The sequence below is a fragment of the Saccoglossus kowalevskii genome, chromosome 8 (assembly GCF_978046115.1).
Source record: "Saccoglossus kowalevskii chromosome 8, keSacKowa6.1, whole genome shotgun sequence".
NCBI lineage: Eukaryota > Metazoa > Hemichordata > Enteropneusta > Harrimaniidae > Saccoglossus > Saccoglossus kowalevskii.
Genome location: NC_140648.1, coordinates 24,836,191 through 24,857,955, shown reverse-complemented (window position 1 = coordinate 24,857,955; position 21,765 = coordinate 24,836,191). Strand labels below are relative to the sequence as shown.

Genomic DNA, 21,765 nt, shown 5'->3' with positions numbered 1-21,765 from the left:
ATTCTGTGCCATTTATTTATCAGTTTACAATATAATCCTGATAAACATTTGCAAGTTTTGATTGTCAATCATGCAATCATATTTTATTATATGAATCATATTTATTGTATACACTATCAGAAATCTGTCCATATCTTCAGAGTTTATATATGGCTCATTTTCTAAGGATTATGGTGAAAGTGGTTCATTTTAGCGAGTTCATGTGTTTTAGAATTAGATTCAGTCGCTACAAGAAATTTGAAAAAACTTTGGTGAAGTGAAGTAAATATTACGAGCAGACTCGCTACATTGTGTATGCAAGTATGATTACCAAAATTAGCATACCAAGCGTGTCAATGGTACATTCAAATTCAGTGTTATTTCAGTAAGTTTGTTTTACTTTCAACACTCCACTGTTTCACATTCTTGGACTGTAGAAATAGGCATGTGACAAATATGCATGATATTTTCTTGTAGATTGCGTGAAATTAACCAAAATAATAGAAATCACAATTTGTGTAATTTTCACTATTAACACTGATTTATGCCTGTAATTTGCGACTTTGGTAAATCTATGCAATCTATGAACTTAAATCAGGTTTATTTTGCGGTCATGTATTTTTAGCATCAAAAGAACCCATAAACGGAGCTATAGACACAATAAAACAAGTAGACAATGGTCAATTTATAAGCTGGTTCAACGACTAGGAATTATCATAGCAGTGACTATTTCACTGGGTTGAGACAGGAAAATGACAAGTGACTTTCACAAAATTTTTGTCCTTGAATAATGAAACAGCAAACATTTCTAATTTCTAGTGGCAAAAATTAAACAATACATCAAAATGAGTACACTGTACGAATCCAATTTTAAAAGACAGTAAATGCAAAACTCATATTTTAGAGATTCTACTTACTCTTTCACAGACTGTTGTCTCTGAATTGCTGGTCTAGTGGAAACTGCAGGCGTACTAGTAGCGATTCCAGACTCAACCAGCTCAATCGATCTGTTTTTCGAGTCAGCGGGCTCTGATAAGTGTCTCATTACGCCTGTTGACTTTGGGTTTTCAGGTGGGTTATGATGGGTGGCGATTCTTCCTGTGTTTCTAGATGGTTCAGGTTGAATCATAGTCTATAAGAACTGCAATGTACAAAAAAAAATGGTGTTATTATTACAGTAATTTAAAAGCAAAGTTTATGATAATAAATATACTATAAGGTTATTACGAAGATACCTCAAAGTATGCACGAAGTCAGTACAGCGGCAGTATCGAGGTCGATGCAACAGCGTACTGTCTGAGTGTATACTTTGAGGTATCATCGTAATAACCTTATTATTATATATCTTTTCCTACCAAGGATACATCATGGGAAATCTAAAAAGTTTAGAACAGAATCAGCGAACTTCTTTGTATGGAGTCCGGTCAAACCCTGGTGGCAGCCATGTTTGTTTTTATTATTATGAGCGTAGTCATTCCATATTTGGAATTCGCATTTTCTAATATGGTAGGATGAAAATACCCAGTAAAATACCGCAAAATGATGGCACGCTATACCTTATAGTGTTACAGTGACAGATATATTATAAATTATATTATTGAGAAAATTAGTTGTATAAACATGTATAAATGAATTCTGGTTGTATTGTTGGATGCGCTAAAATTCACTCAATTACATGCAAGTGAAAATAAAAATTGCAAGATACATGTGGCTGCACTAAATTTTCACTGGATTTCAATTTAGTAAAATCCACAAAATTAAATCCAGCTGAACATGTAAAATAAAAATAGAACTTATTGTTTCCCTGCCAACTTTGTGAACTTAAAACGCAGTGAAATTTCTCAAAATATTAAAATAGTAAAAAAAATTAAACAAGCAGCCTGTCGGCTGAGATAGCTCCGCTGTTAGCAATGCACATGGCAATTAAAGAACAGAAGATATCATTAGAAAATGAACAAATCTGAGAGAGGTCCACATGTAGTACCTATATGTATAATATATCAAAGCAATTGGACTTGCGGTTTTCAACAAGAAGTCGAAAATATCACTTTTTACCAAAAATTACAAAAATATTCATCAAAATTAGAGAATTAAAGATATCATCATGAAATGAACAAATCTGAGAGAGGTCCACATGTAGTACCTATATATGTAATATCAAAGCAATTGGACTTGCGGTTTTCAACAAGAAGTTGAAAATATCACTTTTTACCAAAAATGACAAAAATATTCACCAAAATTAGAGAATTGAAGATATCATTACAAAATGAACAAATCTGAGAGAGGTCGACATGTAGTACCTATATATGTAATATCAAAGCAATTGCCCTTGCGGTTTTCAACAAGAAGTCAAAAATATCACTTTTTACTAAAAATGACAAAAATATTCACCAAAATTAGAGAATTGAAGATATCATCATGAAATGAACAAATCTGAGAGAGGTCTACCCAAGGTACATATACACCAAGTATCAAAGCATTCAGGCTTGTAGTTTTCAAGAAGAAGTCGAAAAAAGTAAAACATTGACACGGACGACGACGACGGACAATCACTCATATGATAAGCTCCGCTCGACAAAGTCGACAGCGGAGCTAAAAATTAAATGCGAGTGAAAACAAATGGTTTTACAGTAATCCAAAACGTCAGCCATTATACAGTCTGTAAGTGATCCAGGGAGTGGAAATTTCATGGCTGAGGTTACAGTTTGAGTAAATGTATATATACTTTAAAATACTTTATTTTCGCTTGGAATAAATTTTCACTATTTTCGCTGAAAGAGTGATTCAGTGAAAATAAAATCCAGCGAAAATACCTTTTTCCTATATTCTACATTCAACTCGCCAAAAATCAGTGAAAATAAATTCCATACGAAATACCCAAAAAGTCTTTTCAGCGAAAATTAATTCCAGCTAAAATAAATTATTTCACAGTATATTGGTTGCAAGGATGTCACAGCAAGGGGGGGTATAGAAACAGTAAAGTCTGGCAGTCATGTAATATAATAATCCAATATACAACTGGGCATGAAAAAGTGGAATATTTAATTAAATTGTTTGACCAATTAAATTCAATACCTCTGGCGTGATAAGATTAGGTTTGTTCCCTCTAGGTATATTGGAGATTGTTCATGATGCATTCTAAGAATCGCTTTATATGGGTTTTGCATATATACCCAAATTGTGCTTCACAGTGTTTTGACGTTATTTAACAGGGTCATATCGAGGAAACAACTGATCTTGAAAATGTAAATCTTGTTTGCCATATTGTACCGTATATTCATATTCATTATAAACAGGTTATAGTTACGCGGTGAGTTGACTGAGATGCAGCGTTCTGCACTATACCTTAAATAGTTGCGGTATACCCTGTTTGAAACTAAATATGATTTTACCATGCATAATGAGTGACACCAATTAATTAGTTAATTAAAAGACCAACATTTCATACCAATTATATATTTGATTATAATCCTTTACTTCACAAGTGTTTTTTTTTTGGTAACTGTAATTCAGTTTGTTTCTTGATTTACTGATAAGCAATATCTCTCTTTAAAGTCAGTTGTATTATCGGCAAAATTTAGTTTGAAGTCTTTGATGAGGCCAGTTATATGTGCGATACAATAAATGTAATAGTTACGATATTCGCAAGATATTTATGTCTGAATTTTCTTGCTGAACATCACAGAGAAGTGTGTTTCTAACGAAGCAAATATGATATGATTAAATTATTTAACAGTCACACAAGTTTTATAAAATACAATAATTGCCAGTATGGTTGGTAGAGAAAGTTTGCACGGAATACCCACTGGGTGTGGTCCTATATAAGGTCAAGGTAGAACTCCTCACACCACAAAGGCCAAAAAAAATAAATAACATTAAAACCAAAAAATAGAGTAGCTAGGCTTCTGCTAACCCTTGCTAATCACCAATGGCAAATTTCATTTTGATTTGGCTGCAAAAAAACAGTGTAACTTTTGCCACTGATGGCTGACAGTAATTTTTTTTTTCAAATCATAATTTATATATTGTATAAAAATTGTCAAAAAGCATCTTGTTACCCACAGGAATGTGAATTAAACACCAGGAAACCATATTGCTTGATATAAAGGAACACAGCACTACATTATTTAGAAGTTTGAAATGGCTAATAAAAATGTACAGATAGTGTTAGCTAATATGGTTAAAACAATTTTATCCTCATTAGAAGTTTAGTTTTTTTTTTAATTTTATTTTAATTATTCTGTAACACTGTGGCGGATTTGGTCCATACAAAAACATACTTTTTTTACCATTTTTATAAACTTAGATAATGTATATATAAGGCAGCATTTAAAATTTGTCCAGCATATATTTCAAAATCTAGTCCAGAAGCTTTCTTCTTTCTAGTTGCACACACAGAAAGATACAAGGGCAGGCATGCAAAATCTAGGCAAAGGTTGGGTTACCGGAAACAACACCTAAAGCCAATACTTCCTGTGTATATAAGCTCCAAATACAATATTAAACTGTTTATTTTGTAGAAGCCTACTCACGTAAATGAAAATGCCGGCACCCGGAATTAGTTCATTGTATTTCTGGTCAAAATATGGGTGTAATAAATTACTGGGATCACTAGTCTATTTACCGGGTATTCGGGAAAATAATACATGGTTAATTTTGCATATTTTTGCAAATTTTTCGAGTCAGTGAAAATTGGGAAATTTTGTAGCACACCGAGTCTCAGTAATTTTCACAAAATTTTTCCTTCACAAATGCCATCAAATCTTGATATTGAAAAAATTTCCAGCAGTGAAAATTAAGCGGTTTACAGTAATAGTTAATGGCAGCCTTTTGGATTGCTTTGTTTAATTAGTTCCTATCTTGCTTTAATATTGTGTTTTATAAAACTGTTCTATTTGCCAATTTTCTGAAAATACAGTACAGCTACTCACAACAATGTGCTATTCCATGTTACCATGTAGTACAAAAAAAGTACAAAATATGAGTAAACCCATTTAAAATGATAAGGAATGTAACTCTGAATTGGGCCAACCTACATACCAAAATAAATTTACCTGGAAACTCAACTATCTATGCATACCAAAATAAGTAAATAAAAATGACTGCAACTATTTTAACCATTTCTCTTTGTAAATACTAATTATTTCATGTGTTTTGGTGATTTTCCTTAATTGATATTACCATTTTTTTTTTTTTTTTTAGAAATTGATACATCAGCTCATGAAGGAATATGTCTACTATAACAGTTGTTACGGACACGTGATGTCACCTACTTAGATGGGTGTCTCCCAGTGTCTGTTTATGGGTGGACACAATTACCACAGGTGAATCATCACATGTGATCTGCATGCTCAGAGAATCATATTTCATTAGTTCATCTGTGTATTGGGGAATTTCCCAGGAAAGAACACAGTGTCTATTTCTGAACATGACTAGTACTTTCAGAAGTTCGATTCTTACTCTAAATAAATCTTTAAAAGGAATTTGGTCATGCTAATATATTAAATCCGACATAATTAATGTTAAAAAAAATGATGATTATGATAAACCAAAGTTTCTTTCTCTGCAATCATGGAATGTGTAATGACACACTTTCTAACAATTACAAAAACGTGAGTTAATATTCATCGTCTAATTAAACAGCAAGGGGTTTCCCTGTTATTGGTATTGCGCCATAACGAAATGGATATACGATCGACTAGAAGTGACATGATCTTGATGCGTTGTCATGTTGCATTGTCATGCAAACCTACCTTGAATTACTGAATACCAGTCCAGTTGACGTTTTCAGTTGTCCTTGATATCCTCCTGCATGGGATCGAGTTGGAAATGTTCAATGGATGCGCGCTCAGCCTCAGTATACGAGTGTCCACACCTCTTCCTGTGTGACAGCTAGCGAAGTCGCACACGCTGACACAAACTAACATTTCTCGTCCTTGCTGCACATGAATAACATATATCTGTACAGACCGTGGAATACGTGGTTATGATGATGACACGATTTCGGTTCATTCGCTGGTAAAAAAAGACGTGAGTCAAACACCATCACACAGGAATGGAGAAACTGAGAAACAGTCAAGTTCCTGCGTTAACGCATGCGCATCAAACTATAACCCATGACCTTACGCCCGAAGCGTGTTTCAGCAAGCTCAATGCATTCTGCTGTGGTTGCATTTTCTTGTCTTCTTGATGTAGTATATCTTGCGTTACGAAGACGAATGCGTATCGGTCAGCCTGAGTGCTCACATACGAAACACTATACCGTGGGAGAAGTAAAGAGGAAACGAACTAGAAAGATAGTTGCCAAGCAACAGGTTACTTCGGGATAAACGATGCGGTCCAAACGTGGGAAGCGAAGCGCAAGTTCAAAATCGACCTCAACACTTGCAAAAATACCAAAGACAACAGTCAGCGAAAATAAAAACGAGACCACTGAAACGAAACTCGCTGTTAAAAGCACAGATTCCAGGTTGATGAAAGAATATTATAAAAAGTCGTGCGTTGATTTAGCTCGAGATTTACTGGGTAAAATCTTAGTGAGAAAAACAGAAGATGGAGAGAGACTGGCTGGCAAGATTGTTGAGACAGAGGCTTACCTAGGAGGTGAAGATAAAGGTGCCCATTCTTATGGTGGTAAGAAAACAGAGAAGAATGCTGCAATGTTTATGGATCCTGGCACTTGTTATGTTTATTATGTGTATGGATTGTATTCATGTGTAAATATATCCAGTCAAGGTAATAGATATCATTCTGATTTAAAAACAAGATTCTTTTTTTGTGTATTTTTTTTTTATAATTTCTTCACTGCTCTTTTGTTTTCAATTTTGCAGTTATCACAACAGGTCACAATTTTTTTTAGAATTTTATAAAATAAGACTGAATAAAAAAAAAAAGTGAAAACTAAAATATATATGAAAAAACATGGAGTAGAGGGTTTTTTCTTTGAAAATATCAACTTTTATTTACTTTTTTTCTACATTCTCTTTTAAGATGTATATGGCATGCATTCAACTAGAAAAAACAATTGTAGCGATGGTTTAAGAGGGTAATATATTTTGATTAAATCTGAGATACAGTGTGTTTTATGTTTTTTGTGATTAGAAAATACAACACAACTCTCCCGTTTGTGAACTCTGACATGGGTATCATATTTCTAGCTGCAGCATGTATCTTTTATTTATTATAATGCCAATAAACAAATTAATATTATATATTCCTTAGTGGATATAATGTTATGGATTTGCAAGTGTTACTATTTTTACCTATTGTTCTATTAATTATGGGCAATACCTAATGATCATGATTTGTTTTCACAGGAGAAGGTGCAGCAGTCTTGATCCGGGCATTAGATCCGGTAAATGGACTGGCAGCGATGCATATCTCGAGATCACAGAAAAGGAAAAAAGAAAGTAAACCGTTCAAAGACCACGAACTCTGCAACGGACCGTCTAAATTATGCCAGGCTATGAGAATCGATAAGAAAAACTTTAATTGTAAAGATTTGACAACGATTGATGAGATGTGGGTTGAAAAGGGTGTAGATGTTGACGCATCTGAAATCATTGAATGTCCCAGAATAGGTATAGATTATGCCAAAGAATGGGCCACCAAACCACTCAGATTTTATATCAAAGGGAATAAGAACGTAAGTGTGAAGAATAAAGAAGTTGAGAAAGGCAATTAGAATCACATCTTCAATAGAAGTGCAGTTATTGTATACTGGATTATTGAAATATGACTTATTATGACCATAGACTCACCTTTACCATTTACATAAGCATATGCATTAATATTAAATAAAGCAAAAAAGGGTATCTATTGCAGAGCTCTATTGGAAGTGCATCCCCAATAGGAGCACATGTAAACCACTAGTTGCATTTATTGTGTACTGAATTATTAAAATTATTATAATATTTTGTGAGGCATATTTATTCCAAATGGAATGGTTATTTTAACGTAATTGATATAGATATAGTTTTTGTATAAAGTTAACAAAATATATTTTTTTATTTTTGTTAGATACAAATATGGTATTATTTATTTTTTATTTGTATATAGTGTTATAATTTTTTGTTTTTTAAATGCAAATTGGAAAGTGTGAACAAATTCTAAATATAATTATTAAATAGACATTGATTAAAAAATAATAATAATAATAATAATAATATTTCCACTGAAATAATTGATTTATGTGCCAAATTACATGAATTTGATGATAGAGTACTGTAAAAGGATTAATTATTCACTGGGTTTTAATTTTGCTTATTTCGCTGACAGGAAAATGCGCTAAATTAAAACCCAGTGAATATGTAAAATTTAGCACAGAACACATTATCTAAATGATAAAACTGTGAATTTAAAACCCACTGAATATGCCTGAAATGGTAAATCAGCGAAATTTAAACCCAGTGAAAATTAATCATTTTACAGTATATTGGTAATATTTCCTGTGAAGAAGATTATCTAGATAAAAGATGTTTCTCTAAGATGTCACACTACTCTGGTATCTGTTTGTTTCATGATTTGATTGAAGATGGCTGAATGGCAGCTATTTTAATGTAAAAAATGTATCAAAATCGCACATCTTCACAATTCCAGAACTGGATCTCAGTCCGGTCGTTTGCCTCATAACTTGTAATCTGTTCCTATTAATAAGCTTTTTAATTAGCTATTTTACATACTTTCTTTTGATGAGAATGTCCTTATATTAGTTTTGAAATATTCATTTATTTGTATACTTGTAGTTAGAAATTAATCATCACACACACATTAGTTCATGTCTGTTCTTGTTGGCTTTACCATATGGTATAATCTAATCTAACGCTTTATAGCTAGTTTAAAGTAATTTCTGGAGAAATCATTTCCTGCAAATATCTTACTTACCCAGTGAGCGACAGGATGCATTCTGTTAATGAACTTGTAAATAATCAGTAATTGACCTAACACTTTGTTTTCCAAAAAATTTTGCCTATTTGGCTACTTAAATATGCCAAATTGAAAGCCAGTGAATTCTAAGTTAGTCATAGAATGCTTGACGTCTTGCACAAACCAGTAAATATAAGACGTACAAATATCCATTTACCGTCCAATCCACTCAAATAAAACCCAGTGACTATTTACTCCTTTACCTACACTTATTACTTGGACATCTGGTACAGATGAATTTGCTTATAAGTTATAAATAAAAACAGGGTACCAACTATAATTAATAACCGATTTATATATCAGCAATACAAAAGAAACGTCTTGCTTATCTCTTACAATTTATTATTTTTCTCCCAAGTGCAGGGAAACGCATTTGATTTGTTTTTTCGCAATAATTTTTTGTTAAAACAGAAACAGTCAAACACTAAAAGCTGCTCTTGTATTATTTATGGTATATCCATTAATGATATCCCCTATTAAAGTCTGAACTCGCGCAAAAAATAACTCATTCATGTCTTTTTAACCTATCAATTCGATTCTTTCGAATCAGTACACAATTTACAGGAATAATAAGTTTTTTTTTTTACTCCAGCGAACGTCACTGGCTTAGCCACAATTCAAATTGATGCAATATACTGTAAACTGCTTAAAGTATTTTTGTGATATAATGATTATTTCATGAAAACAACATTTTGTGAAAGTCGATAGCGCTTTGTGTTATAAAACACCAGCCAATTGTTTACTGAGTTGTAGAATTCATGAAATTTTTCTCTCTTGTAAAAATATGTGTAATGCAGAGCTTGATGTTAAGGTAGTTTGTTAAAATAAAACTTGGAAAAAAAAAATAATCACTGTAAATCATTCAAACATTGTTGTGTAATAATTCACATACATGCAAGTCATAGATATTTTAAGTTTAACGAAAAAAGAAGAATGTTTTTTAAGAAAATATGTACAAAATAATCCAAAAAGTGGCCATTTTGATACATTTTTCATAAAAAAAAAAAAAACATGGTTCCATGGATAACTTACCAATATTTAAATTTCCCCAATTTTTCACGCCAACAGTCATATGTAGCTCTCATAACACTACATATCATTTTTATAGCATAGGTCACCAAACAAAATTTTGAGATATGATGGAATGTTTCTACCATAAGTTCCAATTGTAAACTACAAAGTCATTTCGTGGAAGAATTAGTTCGATAACCATATATTTTTATTTCAGAATTCTGAACATTACATTAACCCAAACCTTTTTGCTGCATTTTGAGGATTTTCTATAGGCAAGAGGATAACCATTTGGTTGTAGGAATGGCAAATTTTACTTCTGTCCCGGGCTGTAGGACCACCTTAAGTGTCCAGCTTTGTAATGCATTGTTCAGGTTGTATAAACTTTGACAAAATCCACTGCAATCTCATCTAATGAGAATTTTAAATATTGTTTGCAGGTGCAAAAATGACATGTACCACAATTCTTAACAGAAGAGTTGTAGTCATTCAAAAATTCCTATTTTAAATAGGCATTGACTCTCTCAAATTACCAGTTTCTCTTGCTGATATCTGCATTTGTTTTTGTTGCAAATGTCCCTTACACAAAAATTTGAGAGAAAAAATTTCTTTCCTCACTATTACAAATACCCATCAAAAATAAAAATTTATTTCACTTTTAACCCATTTGTACTTCTGTCTTTATCAAAGTATATAATCTATGATTTCAAATTAAGAGACAATATTATTTCCAATGTTGATTAAGATGGAATGCTCATTCCTTTGTTTTGTAAACTTTTTGTTGTATATAAGGCCTAAAATACTGTAATAAAATAAATGTATATATATATGATGAAACCCATATCGGTATTACAGTTATAATTTATATGGTACTTTTGTAAATCAACCAAGTTAAACTCTTAGAATGCTGTAATTTTACCCATTTGTACTAATTTTTCTATAATTTTGATGTTGATTGTGTACAAATATCTATATTCTCTCATTGGTTACAGGTCTTACTAGTATCCAAAATTATGCAGGCGGGTTTTGTGGAAAATGACAAACGTTGGCACTCAGAAGGTTAATATACCACAACCTAGTTAAAGCGAGAGGGTCGTCACCTGCTTAAAAACACAAAGGCTCATGGGTAGACGCAAGTTTGTAAACAATGACACGTTATGGCCATCTGACACATGTGACGACTCTCCTGCTTTTAATATTACTTCATTAAACCTTGGTATTTCTACAAATGGACTGTATTTCCTGTATGAATATTAGCACACCTAAACAGGAAATAAGGTTTGGTTTAATGCACTGTTTTGCTTAATGCTTGCCATTGTGTAGAATTTCAGGTGTGCTCAATCCACCGTAACATAATTAATGTTGTTTGTTAACTGTTCATTAATATGCATCAGTTAGATCATGATATGGGTAATCTGCTTATTTTAAAACACAGTATTTTATCTTATGGGTTTACATATTATTAATGTGGTTAGTAATACCGGCGTAATATTATTGTATTAGTACTTTTTGCTACTGTTATATGGTGCTGAAAGATTATAAAATCTTCATGTTTTTAATCTCGTAAGCAGGCAAAAATAAAATTAAAAACAGCACAAAAATTTTACATAAGCACATGCATGACTCGTACTGTATTTGCTCTATTAGAAGCACATGTAAAATATTTTATATTGAATTATTAAAATTTGGTTTATTTTAAACATTGATACAGCTTTAATTTATGGAAGCACATGTGCAACTAAAAAGGGAGTAGGTATACAGCAAACACAAGAATATATGGTTTAACTAAAACAAATGCCTCAAATTTTGTATTATAATGAGTTAAGTACCTGCACATTTTGCATGATTCATCGTATAATAAATGTTGGCAATTATCATTCATGAATAGGACAATAATATCATTGAAATAGGTGATGTAAATGGGCAGATCTGGCCAGTCCAGTGGGAGTGCTGGTTACTCATGAATATTAATTAGCATAATCACAAATGCAAATACATTTATGTGCTTAGCGTTTAATTCGAAGTTAAAATATTTGTTTATTTTGTCAGACCATTCATCCAAGCAACACTTAAATTTGAACAATTCACAAAAGCAAATTTTGGAGTATAATAGGGTATCAACATGAAAGTCTAGATTAGGTTGCACCTGCGCCCCCAGTGTCTTTTCCAGGAACAGTAGAAATAAGATATCCAATCGTAGATCCAAAAAGATACAGCAGTTGTATACGAAAATTTACAGGTCCAAGAATACCAAAACAAATGACTGACAAAATAGTATAGTGAAGTGCCTAATTAGCATAACAATGTTGTGCATCCAAAATTATAAAGTATCTCTTCTCCAACTCATTTGACTCCAGACTTATTTTTTCAAATATTTGTTTTGTTTTGTTTTTTCGTTTTTTTTTTTAATTAAATGTTTCATTGCTAAATTAGACACCTGGTTACCATAGTTGTCAATTTTGAAAATTGTATAAAATTATAATACTATTGTTAATTTTCTACAAATCTAGGCTATGTAATTCTGAAACAAAATTATTAAAATGATTTTGCAATGTATATATATATATATGTAAAACTTTTAATAAGGTTTTGTGAAACCATACAAGTGCCATGTCTGTTAATATTTAATTTCATATTTTCATCAAAATCCACATGTATGCTAAAATATGGCTCATAATAATGTAACAAAAGCTGCACTTTGTGTGCACGTGATCGTAAATTTCCCACAGTGCAGTCACGTGGTAGTTTGAGTGGCAGTGTGTACCTTGCTTTGCTTTGTTCTCGTTTCGGTACAGTCGGGCGTGGCTAAACCAGTGACGCTCGCTGGAGCATGGACCTATAAACATAGAGGGGAGGCAAGTGGGTAGCTGGTACAGTTTTACGCGAAATAAAAAGGGCTTTTTACAATTTACAAGGAAAAAAAAGACGTTTTTACAGTTTACGGTGAAAATTGAATTTTGCAGTGAATTGTGTCATCTAGTCGTTTTAGAGTTTTGAAAATGTAATTTCCCTGGAATACAGTATTCTTTACGACTTTTTTTATTTGGATGTAAATTCTTGAGCGTACCGAGAAAAATAACACATTTTTACGGTGTACGAAAAAAATATTTGATTGATTACGTTGTACGTCTAGCCTGTGATTACAGAATTTCAACTTACGTTGTACGAACAGAAAAATATTGAACGAAAATAACCCTCCCCCCCCCCCAACATAGGTTTATTGGTCCATGGTTGTAGTAAAAAAAATATATTTTATTATTCTTGTAAATTGTGTACTGAATTCAAAGAATCGAATAGATAGGTTAAAGTGGCATGAATGATTTTTTTTTAAGCGAGTGAGTTCGGACGTAGGGGATACCATTAATTGATACACCGTAAATAATACAAGAGTAGCTCTTGCTTTTTCACTGTTTCTGTCTTCAAGAAAAATGACTGAAAAAAAGTACAGCTTCGTTGATGTATGTGACAATATAGACCCGAGGATCACATCCACTGGGTTATGAAAACTTTGAGAATAAAAGCATTTCACTTTCTCTTTGTCATATTTAAATTATTCACGTTGTCCTCGTCATTCACGAATTTTATACAGCATGTATGTTTTCAAGTCTTTGTTATATGACCCCCGAGGTGGGAAAAACGAATTCAGACCTGGTCGTTCGCAAGCCGTTGTTGGCACTCGGCCAACGAGAAGGGGCTTCCATTGTGTCCTGGCAACATAACAGAATTACAAACCATTATTTGAAAACAAAATTATAACTACTTTGAAGCACTGTGACGAGCTGTTCAGACCACTGAAACAAACTTTAGTGTCTGAGATCGCTGTCACGGGAATGGTCCCATGGGTGGAAAGCTTGCCCGTGAATTAAAAAAAAAAAAAGTACGAAACTTGGAGATAGTAGCTCAAATGATTGTGCCATTGTGCCATGGTTTTATTTATATGCAACGTTGCAGTTGTGTAAAAACAAAAGAACTGAGATCGGGCAAGATGTACGTAATTGGTTACTGATAATCGGCGGTAATGGAAGTGTATATAATGTATACAAGGTAACGTTTTATGTTATTGGATAAAGTACCAATCCTATTTTAAAATACGAAATGTAACGACCTTTCAGAACACTTCATAATCTCGAGTAGTATTGACAACAGTTTCGCCACATTCCATGTTCACTAAAGTAGCTAAACGCCTAACACTCACGATTGCAGTTTTAAATTGCTGGCACAAATAAACGAGGGGGGAATTGCAAATAACATCGTAAGACGTTAACAGTGAAAATATTCCACGTTAGTTGTGTTAAATTTGTATATATTATCAATAATATCGGAATATAAATGTGGGCTGGAACGGCTTGATGTACATTATCGGACCCGATTTTTTTCTCTCTTTTTGCATTCACTACAGAAATGGCTAATACTTTTTCATATGTACAAACATTTGGCCAATGGGTGAAGTTATTCTTTGTATAATATATTGTATGTTAAGCCGCCATATTTTGGCGAATACCAGGCCACCCAAAGGGCAGAAAGATTGAACTTTCGTTTTTGTTTGTTATTTCCGTTCGAAACCATGATGGCAGTGTTATATCCTTCGCTGATGGTTCATACCTCGGATCCAGACACGCAAATTTAGGTTTAAATTTATAAACAGAATGTAAAAAAACAGAATAACTACTTGTGCAATATTTGTCAGCTCTTCAGAAATATTAAATTTCAAATTATATAGGTACACTAAGTAGCCCTACGAAACACTGAACATTTAAAGTCGTTGCTTTATTGGCTTGTGCACAGCCTCCATATGCAGGCATAACCGTCATTTTCACGGAGTATTCCTACGAGGAGCCATGCCATTCATCGGGTGACGCTCATTATCTATTAATTTATTTCATTTTGAACCCAAATAAACAATCGCGGGAGATAAGTGACCAATGGTGTGTCAGAATTATCCGTCAATAACTGGTAGCCACACCTCTTGACCTTGTGTACAAAGCTTTGTGTATAAACACGACGCCATCATTTGCGCTGCACGATAGAAGCCGTTAACAGTTTCTACCTAAAAAAGCGACTGTAACCAGGTAGTTTTTTCAAATTGTTTTGTATGGAATTTAATATTTAACATCTATGTATATGTTACTCTTTGTAAGACGCGTACATTCATTTCATTGCACGCCTGTTAACCCCATAAACATTCCATATTTCTTATACTATAATTTGAGCGCAAATTTGCTAACGAGTTTCTGAATTCAAATTGTTTGGTTTTTGACGTCGCTAAAATATGCATAGTATTCCATGTCATCGTATTGTCCAGAGATGTTCATTCTTGATGTTCATTCATATCGCCTTCCGGTCACAACTGTCTTTGTTTTGGACTAAACCCAACATGATATTCCAGTTAATTTTACATCTTGCGAAATGTCCATTTTTTTCGAACCGGTTGCCGTTATGCTTTGTTTAGGGTGTCAACCACTTCCGAAAACTCTGAAGAAAGCAACATTAGAGGGGGTGGTAATATTGTGAGAGCAGGCGTATAATATTATCTTTAATAAATGAGTTTATTCAACATACTACTCAAATTATGTTATATGAAATAATTAACGTTTTGATTCTTAATAAGTGACCGCCCAAAATACAGAGAATTTTCGTTCATATATGTTGACCTTTTTTTTTCTTTGTTCTTCCTTGTCATCGTCAATAATTATTAGACTCCCGCTGATAGAAGATGGCCAAGACAAAACAAACAAAGAAGCCCGCAGCGAAAAAAGCTGCCAAGCCGAAGGCAGCGAAGCCAAAACCCAAAGCAAAGGCAAAGAAGCCCGCAAAGAGATTGCAGAAAAAGAAGGCGGCAAAGGGAAAGGTAAGAGTTGATCAATTAAATCCGATCCACAACAACAAAAGGCGGTCAAGGTTGGAACTGGAATCGTTAGTGGTGCTACAGCTTCATCACTGTCCAGCAGTATTATGTCCTTGTTCTGACTATTTGTAGTAAATTTCATTTTGCAAGCTTTAATGTGCGCACAGGTTTTTTGTGAACAGGAAATGTTTCTGTGTGTTTGCACGTCCATATGTTCAATTGTTCAGTACGTGCGTTACACATAGTAATAGTTGTACCATAGACTCTTCTGATCTAAAGTGTGTATGGTCAGTCACACAGTGTCAAATTCATTTCCAAGATGTTGTTTTACAAATATTATTATTATTATTATGTCTTAATCATATACATGGGTCAATTTCTTTGATAAAATTTTTAAAAAAAATAAATGCATTTCGTGATGAGGTCACACAACTTATAATTGTTGAACTTTGTAGCACGATATGGAAATGTGATGGAACATACCTTGTCTGACTGATGTTTTTATTTATTTTATTTTTCAGGGAAAGAAGAAGTAATTTATTTTTAAAAGGACTTTTCCAACTCGCATACAGGAGGTTTAGATGAGATCAGTTGTTGAGAACATTTCCTAATAAACAACAATACATTATAGCAAATCAACATTCCAATGCAACACTGTCTGTACTGGATAACAACACAAAAATGAAGAGTGGAGTCACCAAGGAAGCAGTTACTAGGAAACAGTGATGACTGAATTAAATAAACATTTATAATTAATCAAGGAGCAAAGATTATTATTTTCTGTTTATTATCAACTTGAAAGGTCTCCTCTATGCCTACTGTCTAGGGAAGTTATTTAAATTTTGTTGTTAGTAAGTTTGCTTGTTTTGTTGTAGTTTCGCATGTACACATCCATTCCATTTCTGTTTATTTTAAGAACAGATCAATATTTTTCAGTCTTATATTATTAATACAATTTTGTCTGTACATTAGGCTACTACATTTTCCTTACAGTTTTGCTTTTTTTAGATGAATTGAAAAAAAATGATTACCTCACTGGAAACAAAAATTATAAATATACACATATTGCTCATCTTATTTCAAGATTGAATTATTGCTAGAATTAGAATTGCTGGCTATCCATTCATTCAATGTATCAACAAGCTGATGACGAATGAACTCGAACTTCAAGAATACAATATAGATTATATATGTTTCAATTGTACTGATAGAGAAAAAAAACACAGCTGTTTATATTATGCAATGAAATATACTCAGTGTTTCGGATGGAAAGTAGCCTAATCAAGTTTTTATACTGAATAGATTAAATAAAATCCTCAGAAAAGATCAAATGATTGGTTGTATTGTGTTATTTGTGGCAGGGTTGTATGCAAGGACTCTCGCCCCACCCACCCCTATAGAACAGTTATTTGTGTATTACTGTTAACTTTTTTTTTTCCCGGAGTATTTATTTTTGATGCTGGATCTTGATGAGAAACATAAAGCTGAGATATGTTTAGATAACATGTTCAAGTGTTAATCATAAAATGGCAGTTTATTTATTGTGTTTGTTTGCCCTCCAATGTCGATCTTTATAGTCAACCTTACACGATAACATTCCAAACAGCATTTGCGTTAGTTAGCTGGAAATGGCGGGAATTTCGGGGGAAAATTGCATGTTTTCAAGTATTGACGTGTTACGATCGGCCCGAATAGATTGAAAAACGGCGCCAAAATGGTGGAGGACGCCCAGTGCGACGAAGTGTTCGATTGTTTTGTAATTTCTAACTGTGGTGGCCACAACAAACTGTCAACAAATCCTTGCCCCCTTTTTATTACAACTGATTCTAGATTCGTATAATTGAAACGTTTGATCAAATAAAGCAGAGAAAATTACTGTATATTATTAAGAGCTTGTATGGACTTGTCGAAAGTATATTTAAAGAAATGACGAAATTCCGGTCGTTGGAGCGCCACCGCATTTGTTTACAGTTTTGGGGTTTCGTTTATATATCCACCATTTTGAATGTCACCGTATACCTGGAGGTATGTAGTTGATTATTGAGAACTGTTCTGGCGCTATCTATTCAAGAAGTCAACACCGGAAGAATTCAAATACAGGTATTTTCACTAATTTTGATGTTATCTGCATGTAGCTCAACTCGACAAAAAAAATGGGTGTCTCAGTCTGTGGTGGACGCCGTGGACTTGGTAGGCGCACATCCACAGTTGCAAGCTTTCTGTCACTGCTCACTTTGTGTTTTGTTTGTGAGTGTTAATAATTGTCGACCTTCGTTTCCACACTTTTGTCAAGACACGGCTGATTATGAATCGCATCCAGTTTCGATATAATCAAAGGCCCAAGGTGACCTCAATATGCTAATTGTTGCTGCATCACGTGACCACAACAGGCGTTTGAATTTGATTAATACCGGATTGCATGTAAATGTGCGAGAGACGGCATAACAAGTAACTGCTGTGTCACTTTTTGAATTTTTATTAACATTGTAATTGAATGTTGCAGTTTTAAAACATTACTTTCGACACCGGGTCCTAGTCACGCCAGCTTGTAACTTGAGATGCATTTTTTTTCTTTTCCATATAGGGAAATTAAAATTTCTGAAAAATGGCACATTTTTAGTGTTTTGTTATTTTAAGTTTCGCATTAAAATCCCCTGGGCAAGATCTAAGGCGAGTTGGTTTTCAATAATTATATCACTGTAATACTATTATTACAAGGCTGGTGATAATGTATATATGCAAATTAAGCATGACACCAATAGCTTTAGGGATGGACCATTATAAATGGGAGGGGGTTCTAGGTTGGAAATTGCATGTACTGGCACCGGCTCAACCTATATTGTTGTTTTTTTGCGAAATAGAAGCAGAATCTAAATATATGTTGTTTTGCATTTGATTTTTAAGCTACCATTTACCTACTTGGTAACGGCTTACACAAAAATAATACGAGTATCCGCTTATTGACAAATACTGTAAACCACTTTCCACAAGTAGTGGTTAATAAAAATTATGGAATTTTGCAAACTTGACTATAAAATTGCAAAAGCAGTTGAGAGACATCCAACTATTGATTTGTAATCAAACATATAGCCAAAAATTAGATGTCTGTAAGAAAAAAAATACAAGATAATAACAAATACCCCAGTATAGTAAATATACAATAGAATTTATTAAAATGGTAAAAACTTCAAACCGTACAGTTTTGGCATACAATACATTTTTTTTTTGTAATTTTTATTTTTTTTAATTATTTGTCACCTCACGTGTTAGACTGCAGAATTTCATGGTCCTCTGAATTCATTTGCAAATCCTGTTTTAATAGAATATGGCTGATTATTCTTTCAAATGTCCATGAATTATTAACATTGCACATTACTGATTTTTTTTTCACAACATGGTAACATTTTTCTATCGTTATGGACACAGTCAGCTGTGATAATAAAATAAATTTCAATCAATTCACCAATATTTACTACAAATCAGGAAAAAAATTACAAACATTCACATCCTAAAAATTAAATTGAGCAATATTAAGCCAACAAAGAACATAGATTCAAGATTTTTGAAACCGTGAAAGCCAGTATATGGTGATAGTTAAAGTAATACAAAATAAGATGCAAGTAATAATGATACAAAAAATTACATAATAATGAAAATTAAATTAATTTCACGCCGTACAATACATCAGATTTTAATCAGATTGACATAACCAGCTGACATCGTTTTTCCCAATTTATTTCAGTGATGTGGTGAGACCTCAAGGTCTTCAAAACCTGCTGCTGAAATTTTAAGAATTATGTAAAATGCGACTTTATTTTATCATGTAGTGTATTGTTGTCAAGGTTACTTTTTTTGGATATGGGTTTTTTGAACTTCCAAAATTCAATGTATCCATCAAAACAAAAATAAAATTTAGTGAGCAAACTTTTTCTACTGCAATCAACTAAGGAATCCCCTACCCCTTAAGTTGAAACAGATTATTAAAATTAACCACTTGAAAACGAGGAGGAATTTTTTATAGTACACATGCATTCAAAATTTTCTTTCACTTTACACTTTTCTTTTTTCTTCAATATACGCATTTCAAGACCACTTGTTAACCTTTTCACCATCAGTTCCCTCTTTTCATCACAAATTCACAAAATAGTCCTGATTATAGTCTGCACATTATTTTTGGAGATTTTTGAGTAAAAACTTAAAAAATTTTTGTCTCTAAAATTAAGGTTCATTTCCAGAATATATGAGAAAAAAAAATGCTGAGAAATTTGGTCGAGAAAGTCTGGTGGTGAAAACAACTCACTGATTTACATAAATTTAGTTTTCTGTGTGCTCTTTCAAAGTAGGATTTTGATCACCATTTAGGATTCCCAACAGATCCTTCCAATTCATATTTTTCAGTTGAATATTTGTGTATTTACAGGTTTCTGTATAAACACTTATTGCCATGACGAGGACAAGACAAACAGTTCGTAGATCAACAGGTGGAATAGCACCACGAAAAATGGTTGCACGGCTATCAAGACCGGCCCATGGAGGCAGCTACTCAGAAAGTGGGAAACAGATTTTGGATACATCACCACTACGAATTGAACTGAGGAGTACCCAGCATTTAATTCCAAGTCATCGACTACCCAGCGTTCGAGAGACTGAACGACTGCAGCAAATACAAGGACACTGTTCATCTCGGGAAGAAATTACGCCACCATGTGGACTAAAACTAAGAAGTTGTTAAACAAACTACCGGTATACCTTCTGTAACATGGCTGTCATGTGACCATTATTGTGAAGTTTTACATACATATACATTGTCATGAATTTAAAAGGCACGAATAATCAGTGATAATGATGCCGAAAAATGTACAATTAATTAACACCACGGTGACAAATTTAGGTTCAACAATTTTTTAATGAATTTTTATATTTCTAAAGTATAAATTTAATAAATAATATAGTGTAACAACACAGCTACAAGACTCAGGACTGCTTTTTTTCATAACATCCTAGCAAGATTCACTTTGTTTGAATAACGCCGCAAGGGGGAAGAATTCAAGCATCATTGACTTAGATTTCACAATCAGCTGCAACATTAACGAGCAGTTGTCATAGCACAGCAAATGTTCATATTTTGTGTGAACAGACGCTGTATTTTACATGCGTTGTGTACATTGCATTGGACCCATATTGAACACATGTCCAAACGAACAACACACTTTAATAAATTAAATACACAATTGTAACAGCATACTGCATTATATGTTAATGTGTAATGTCATGTGACTTTTCTGACCAATCAGCTTAATTGTTTGCAATGAGACGTTACAGTATTTTATAATCAATAATAAGATTAAAACACACACAGTAAAATTATGAATAGATGTTGCCTGTATAGAATCTTCCTATGAAGAAATATGGTTCCCAGTTGTTCAAATAAAATGCCTTGAACATTTTTTTTACGTTCATTTTCACAAATGTTGTCTACTCAACCTAGTTAGTGTGAACACTTGAAATTGACCCATCTTTGCACACCTTCAAATGAAACATAATTTTACACCCAAACTAGGCACCATTTCTCCCATTCTGTCTTGCAACAAATTGCTGATTTACTGACAAAATTAAACTATGGGATAACAAATTGAACTATAACACAGTTTGCATAAACATTTGCATCCTTGCACTGTTATCCTGAAATAGTGGGCAGTACCGCCTTAGATTTACCATCTTTGTAGCTTTACATTGTTACATTGCATTAATTATTCATGGGGTTGAACTCACTCAGACGAGTGAAATTTGCTAAATTAAATTGTCATGTAAAACTACAATAGGACACATTGTTTCTCTGAAATTTCATTAGTTTGAATTCAGTGTACTCAAAATAGATTTTAAATACCAGTTAAAATTATTGCTTTTGCAGTACTTAGTGTCCAAGATTCCTAGATCTTGTGCTTCAGCTTTTTCCTGGTAGGAACACTGAATATTTTTTACTGATGGTAAGGCTAAATAAAAAG

The 21,765-nt window shown here is 33.1% G+C and overlaps 2 protein-coding genes and 2 long non-coding RNA genes across 5 annotated transcripts in view; 3 read left to right on the top strand and 1 right to left on the bottom strand.

Moving 5' to 3' along the window:
• The window catches only part of LOC100373213 (inactive rhomboid protein 2-like), a 40,936-nt gene extending 34,848 nt beyond the window's left edge, over positions 1–6,088 (bottom strand). For both annotated transcript variants that reach the window (XM_085502404.1, XM_085502405.1), the window contains exons 1-2: positions 5,733–6,088; positions 897–1,120 (exon numbers count right to left, since the gene is read on the bottom strand). In XM_085502404.1, coding sequence (XP_085358530.1) covers positions 897–1,108 — 212 coding nt within the window. In that variant the 5' untranslated portion in view covers positions 1,109–1,120; positions 5,733–6,088. The remainder of the gene's footprint in view (positions 1–896; positions 1,121–5,732) is intronic.
• Positions 6,089–6,100: 12 nt separating this feature from the next.
• LOC100373361 (uncharacterized) lies at positions 6,101–7,668 on the top strand. Its single transcript, XM_002734588.3, has 2 exons — positions 6,101–6,714; positions 7,296–7,668. Exons 1-2 carry the CDS (start codon positions 6,312–6,314, stop codon positions 7,661–7,663), a joined length of 771 nt encoding a protein of 256 aa, XP_002734634.2. The 5' UTR covers positions 6,101–6,311; the 3' UTR covers positions 7,664–7,668.
• Positions 7,669–14,891: 7,223 nt separating this feature from the next.
• Positions 14,892–16,520, top strand: LOC102806702 (uncharacterized). Its single transcript, XR_438284.3, has 3 exons — positions 14,892–14,984; positions 15,612–15,763; positions 16,282–16,520. It is a non-coding gene; the product is annotated as an uncharacterized LOC102806702 (long non-coding RNA).
• A 1,107-nt stretch (positions 16,521–17,627) lies between these two features.
• Positions 17,628–20,724, top strand: LOC100371106 (uncharacterized). Its single transcript, XR_438285.2, has 2 exons — positions 17,628–17,860; positions 20,181–20,724. It is a non-coding gene; the product is annotated as an uncharacterized LOC100371106 (long non-coding RNA).
• The last annotated feature ends 1,041 nt before the right edge of the window (positions 20,725–21,765 follow it).